The sequence below is a fragment of the Mesocricetus auratus genome, unplaced genomic scaffold (assembly GCF_017639785.1).
Source record: "Mesocricetus auratus isolate SY011 unplaced genomic scaffold, BCM_Maur_2.0 Super-Scaffold_100047, whole genome shotgun sequence".
In the NCBI taxonomy this organism is placed as follows: domain Eukaryota; kingdom Metazoa; phylum Chordata; class Mammalia; order Rodentia; family Cricetidae; genus Mesocricetus; species Mesocricetus auratus.
Window position 1 is genome coordinate 1,751,128 of NW_024429224.1, and position 6,642 is coordinate 1,757,769.

The window sequence follows — 6,642 nt, forward strand, 5'->3', positions numbered from 1 at the left end:
AACTTCCAGTACAATATTGAAGAGGCATGGGAAGAGGGAACAGCCTTGTCCTGTTCCTGACTTTAGAGGAAATGCCTTGAGTTTCTCTCCATTCAGTTTGATGTTGGCTATTGGTTTGCTGTATATAGCTTTTATTATGTTTAGGTATATTCCTGTTATCCCATAAGTCTCCAAGACTTTTATCATGAATAAGTGTTGGATTTTGTCAAACGATTTTTCAGCATCTGGTGAGATGATCATATGATTTTTGTTTCTCCGCTTATTTATATTGTGAATTACATAGATAGATTTCATATGTTGAACTATCCCTGCCTCCCTTGATCATGGTGGATGAGTTCTGTGATGTGTTCTTGGATTCCATTTGCCAGTATTTTATTGAGTGCTTTTGCATCATTGTTCATGAGGGAAATTTGTCTGAAGTTCTCTTTCTTAACTTCATCTTTGTGTGGCTTGGTTATCAATATTATTGAAGCCTCATAAAAAGAGTTTGGTAAAGACCCTTCTGTTTCTATTGCATACTTTCAGGAGAATTGATAGAAGCTGTTCTTTGAATTTCTGGTAAAATTCTGCACTAAAGTCATCTGGCCCTGGGATTTTTTTTTGGTTGGGAGATTTTTGATGACTGCTTGTATTTTCTTAGGTGTTATAAGTCTATTTAGATTGCTTATCTGTTCTTGATTTAATTTTGACAGGTGATATCTATCCAGAAAGTTGTCCATTTCCTTTAAATTTTCGAATTTTGTGGAGTACAGGTTTTCAAAGGATGACCTGATGATTCTCTGAATTTCGTCAGTGTCCATTGTTATGTCCCCCTTTTCATTTCTGATTTTGTTAATTTGCATGTTCACATTCTGCCGTTTGGTAAGTTTGGATATAGGTTTGTCTATCTTGTTGATCTTCTCAAGGAACCAACTCTTTGTTACATTGATTCTTTGTATTGGTGTCCTTGTTTCTACTTTATCTATTTCAGCCTTCAATTTGATTATTTCCTGGCATTCTACTCCTCCATAGTAAATTTGCTTCTTTTTGTTTTAGATCTTTCAGTTATGCTGTTAATTCTCTAGTGTGGCTATTCTCCAGTTTCTTCATGTGGGCACTTAGTGCTATGAACTTTCCTTTTAGCATTGCTTTCAAAGTGTCCCATAAGTTTAGGTATGTTTGTCTTCATTCTCATTGAAATCTAAGAAGTCTTTGATTTCTTTTTTTCATTTCTTGTTTGACTCAGTTATGGTGAAATTGTGCATCATTCAATTTCCATGATTGCAGGGTTTCTGCAATTTGTGTTGTTGCTGAACTCTAACTTTAAAAGCATGGTGTTCTGATAAGATACATGGAGTTATTCCAATTGTTTTGTACCTGTTGAGATTTGCTATGTTGCCAAGTATGTGGTTGATTTTTGAGAAGATTCATATGGCACTGAGAAGAAGGTATCTTCTTTTGTGTTTGGATGGAATATTCTATAGTTGTCTGTCAAACCCAATTGGGTCAAAACTTCTATTAGGTCCTTTGTTTCTTTGTTAGGTTTCTGTCTGGTAGTCCTGTCTAATGGTGACAGTGGGCTGTTGAAGGCTCCCACTCCAAATGCGTGAGGTTTTATGTATGATTTGAGTTTTAGTAATGTTTCTTTTTATGAATGTGGATGCCTTTGTGTTTAGGGCTTAGATGTTCAGAATTAAGACTTCATCTTCATAGATTTTTTTCCTGTGATGAATATGAAATGACCTTCATCTCTTTTGATTGATTTTAATTTAAAGTCTAGTTTGTTAGATATTAGGATTGCTACCCCTACTTGTTTCTTGGGTCCATTTAATTGGAAAATCTTTTCCCAACCCTTAACTCTGAGGTAACATCTGTCTTTGAAGCTGAGGTGTTTCTTGTATGCAGCAGAAGGATGGATTCTGTCTCTTAATTCATTGTGTTAGCCTGTTACTTTTCTGGTTGATTTAAGACCATTAATATTGAGGGATATTAATGACCTTTGATTGGTCATTCTTATTTGTTTTGAAATGGTTGTTGTTGGTATAATTGTGTATGGATTTCCACCCCTTTTCTCTTTTGGCTGTTGGTAAAGTGGGGTTATCTATTGCCTATGTTTTTCTGGTTGTAGTTAACTTCCTTGGATTGGAGTTTTCCTTCCAAAACTTTCTGTAGGGCTGGGTTAGTGGATATTTATTGTTTAAATCTGGTTTTGTCATGAAATATCTTGTTTTCTCCATCTATATTTATTGAAAGCTTTGCTGGGTATAGTAGTCTGTGCTGGCATCCATGGTCTCTTTGTGTTGTTAGGATATCTATCTAGGACCTTCTGGCTTCCAGAGTTTCCATGGAGAAGTCAGGTGTAATTCCGATTGGTTTGCTTTTATATGTTATTTGACCTTTTTCCTTAGCTGCTCTAAGTATTCTTTCTTTATTCTTTATGCTTGATTATTATGTGGCAAGGGGACTTTTTTTGTGGTCCACTCTATTTGGTGTTCTGTAAGCTTCTTATACCTTCATTGGCATGCCTTTCTTTAGGTTGGGAAAGTTTTCTTCTATGATTTTGCTGTATATGTTTTCTGTCCCTTTGGGTTGGGTTTCTTCACTTTCTTCTATACCTATTATAAAAATAATAATAGAGGATACAAATGTGGAAGGGGTAAGAATGAATCTTGTAGGAATTATGACAGAAGTAGAGGGAGAGAATGACACTCCATCGTTTCCCATGTTTCGAGTGATGGTGAGATATGAGCAGCTCACCTGTCCATTCAGAGTGATGGTTTTAATGTACTTCTGTCATTTTTTATAGTCATGGGGTTTCGAAATTTGGTTACCAGACTCATCCACCATCTTAGTTAATTTCCACCAAATAAAAATGATGCTAAAACTTTTGTGGCCCTAAAGTTCCTACAGGCTTCCTTGTTGCTATTAACTTTATTTCTCTAAGAATGAGCAAACTCTCTTCTCCTTCTTCAACAAATAGTTGCTTCCCCAAGGAGGCAATGGAATGTAGAAATTATATCCTACCTTTAATTTAGACTCAAGATGGCAGTGTTATCCTTTGGGATCCTCTCTGTTTTTGTTTTTTCTTTCTTTTTATTTTGTAAAATTAGAATTCATACTGAATTCTCAAGAGCTACAGGCAAATGTTCATTAATATCTTGTTTCGTCCTAACCTGGTGATGCTTCTGACTGCCACAAAGGAACTTTCTGCCCCTTAGAGACTCTACTTATTACACGATTCCCATGCCTTATAGAGAGAAATGGAAGGACCACCACATGCTTTGAAGTTGAAGGTATCCATGTTTCTCATCTAATGGGGCATGCCAAAGCAGGGGAAGAATTTGCCTTAGGTAGTAGGTTTGAATGTGTATGAGAGTGTATGTTTGTTCGAATGTGTATGAGAGTGTATGTTTGAATGTGTATGTGTATTGTATACTACTGTCTCTAGGCTCTACTTTTCAGACCACAGTCCTATGCAGTAGCTCCATGTAGAACAAATTATCTCACACTAGTATAATACCTAATATAGCAGAAGAGGAATGCATGGTTTGTTTGTCTTTAACCTCCATCATGTCTTGCTGGGTTTCTTCCAAATTTAATGCCAAATCTCTGCACTGAATCTATCTCCACTGACAAACCCAAGCATATGCAGTGGGTGTATTGTATCTAAACTGCAGCAACAGCCTCCTCTTCAGCTCCCTCTGATACCTGGCTTTGCTGTAACCCCACTTTCCTCACTAGCAACATAACATTTAAAGCTTATAGCCACTTCTTTACTCAAATCTTTCCTTGCACATACTATGCTTTAAGCAGAGAACCGAAACTTCCTATATATAAATGGTCTTATATAACCCTGCATTTCAGTAATATTCCAACTCCATAGATTTTACCAGACTGATCACAGTCTTGACATTCCTCTATCCCCCAATGCCTGAGGCCTGCCCTGTCCACATACTGAGCTATTATGACTCCATTCACAGAGCATGTAAGCATAACCTTCCTCACCAACTGCAGTGTCTTATGTTTGGTTATCAAAATCATGAATATATATAGGCCCTCTAATTCTACTACTCAGGATTTATCATATATCTATTTACATAGATCTACATACTTATGGAAAATGTTATTGGATAATGATGTTTCTTGTAATACTGAAAAGGTAAAAATAATAAAACACTGTGTCCAAAAATACCTACTTATTTCCTTATTATAGATTAATTTTTACAAACACAGTGATGGGTGATATAGCTGAAGGAATAATTAATGTCTGGTAACAAAATTACATTAGAATGTTTAAGATGGTGGATTGAACAATGAAGAGATTTTTAAAGGCAATGTTGACAAACATGGCAAAATTCTAGTAGCAATACAAACTTTAACCCCCCTTTTCCCAATGAGCAATTAGTTTAAACTTGAGACTGTTTCTCAGTTTTCAAACACAAAGATATTCAAGTTGATTTTATTTGGACAGGGATTTGTGTCTTAATAGACAGATTAGTATGTTTTATTTATTACCTTTTTGATGGTTGACATAAATAATTCTGGTTGCAACCTATAAAAAGAACAATAATAAATGGAATCTTGAAATACAATAAAAGAAATAACATTTAAGAGTCATTAGCAAAAAAACCTGGATTAAGACCAATGACAATGGACAGAGTGATTGAATTACATTAGACAGGAACTGAGGGCTTGCTTGGTAGATTCCAGATGTGGCTTGAGAACTTAAATCCTACAAACCTGAAAAGGCAAAATTAGGTTTTAGTTTAAAGAACACACAAGAAAACTTGAAAGAGACACAGACTTTGTATACACATTCCATGAAAACTCCTTAGAAAGAGTAGTAGGCCACTGGAGATGTTGGGATGGGGAAAATGTGAAGGGTGTGTAGGAGACATGTCTTCTGATATTTCATGTTATTGCCATAAATCTGTGTCCTTAAGTCTCTAAAACATATATTATATCTTCATAAATGCCCCTTGGCTTCTTTCAATTTCAGCACCAGCCCCAGATATAAAACATTAGCCAATATTCTTCTAGAGCTGTGAAGAGGGTTAAGAGGCTAGCAGATCATTATATGTCATTGACTAGTTTTGTTATCAATTGAAGACTGATCTGACCTTTATCATTCCTAGACATTTCAAAGCTGGCCTTTTCTTGTATGATAATTTTTATGCTATTTACAAGTTCCTCAAACTGTGTGGAACTGGTTTCTAAGTCACCAACCTTACACTAATGGTCAAAAAGTTTGAGAATTTCAGATGAAATGAATTCACTCAGTCATTTGCCTTTATCACCATGTTTCACCATCTCACCTTTCTGTGTCTTTTTCATCTTCAGCAGAAGACAAGAAGCACAAGGAATCAAAGCAGCACATCTGAGTTCATCCTCCTGGGGCTCCCCATCAGGCCAGAGGTCCAAGGCTTGTACTCTGCCCTGTTCCTCACCATGTACCTGACCACAGTGCTGGGGAACCTGCTCATTACCCTCTCATCAGGCTGGACTCTCACCTCCACACCCCCATGTACTTCTTCCTCAGCCACTTGGCCTTCACAGACAACTCTTTCTCATCAGTCACAGCTCCTAAGATGCTCATGAACATGCTGACACACAGTCAGTCCATCTCATATGCTGGGTGCAGTTCCCAGGTGTATTTTTTCTTGATGTTTGGGGCTATTGACAACTTCCTTCTGACCTCCATGGCCTACGACAGGTATGTGGCCATCTGCCACCCCCTCCACTATACCAGAATCATGAGTCAGAGCGTCTGCATCTTACTGGTCTTTGCATCCTGGTTCTTATCCTTCGCTGGTGCCCTTGTGCACACAGTCCTTCTAGCTCGTCTCTCTTTCTTCAGAGGTAACACTCTCCACCACTTCTTCTGTGATCTCTCTGCTTTAATTAAGCTGTCCAGCTCAGACACTTCCATCAATGAGCTGGTCATCCTCATTGTGGGATCTCTAGTTGTTACTGTGCCATTCATATACATCCTGGTCTCTTATGGCCGCATTGGAGCCACCATCCTGAGAACTCCATCAATCAAGGGAATCTGCAAAGCCTTGTCCACATGTGGCTCCCACCTCTCTGTGGTTTCTCTCTATTATGGTGCCATTATTGGGCTGTATTTTGTCCCCTCATCTAACAACACTAATGACAAGGATGTCATTGTGGCTGTGCTGTACACTATGGTCACACCCATGCTGAATCCCTTTATCTACAGTCTGAGGAATCAGGACATGAAAGGAGCACTGAGAAATATCTTCATCAGGAGAATGTATTCACAGTGAGGATGGTGGTTTTTCCTCTTTCTGTATTTTAGAACTACTCAGTTCTGCACATGACTCTATCTATCACTTGGAGCTCTTCAGTGAGTCTTCAGGTTGTACTCGGTGTTCCCCCTCAGCCACAGGTTTTGCTTCTCTTTAATTGTTTTGCTCTTCTTAGGGGAAATTTTATTAGTTTCTGTTTTGTTATTGCAAACACTCCTGAGATATTTTCATTTTTACATTGTGTTCTCCCTTTAGGAACAGAAAATTTTTATAACATGCCACTCATTCACCTTTTATCCTTTACTAATTCAATGGCCTTCTTTATGAAATGTTTTCCCTTCTCAAGAAAATGGAAATATTTCTCCTGCCTATGCATTGTTTCATTCTACTTTAA

General features: G+C 37.5%; 1 protein-coding gene across 1 annotated transcript; it reads left to right on the forward strand.

The window, feature by feature from the left end:
• Positions 1 to 323: 323 nt before the first annotated feature.
• LOC121136055 (olfactory receptor 50-like) lies at positions 324 to 6,266 on the forward strand. Its single transcript, XM_040735656.1, is given in 3 exon segments — positions 324 to 334; positions 5,340 to 5,464; positions 5,467 to 6,266. Coding segments are annotated over 3 exon segments (936 nt in total).
• Positions 6,267 to 6,642: the final 376 nt, after the last annotated feature.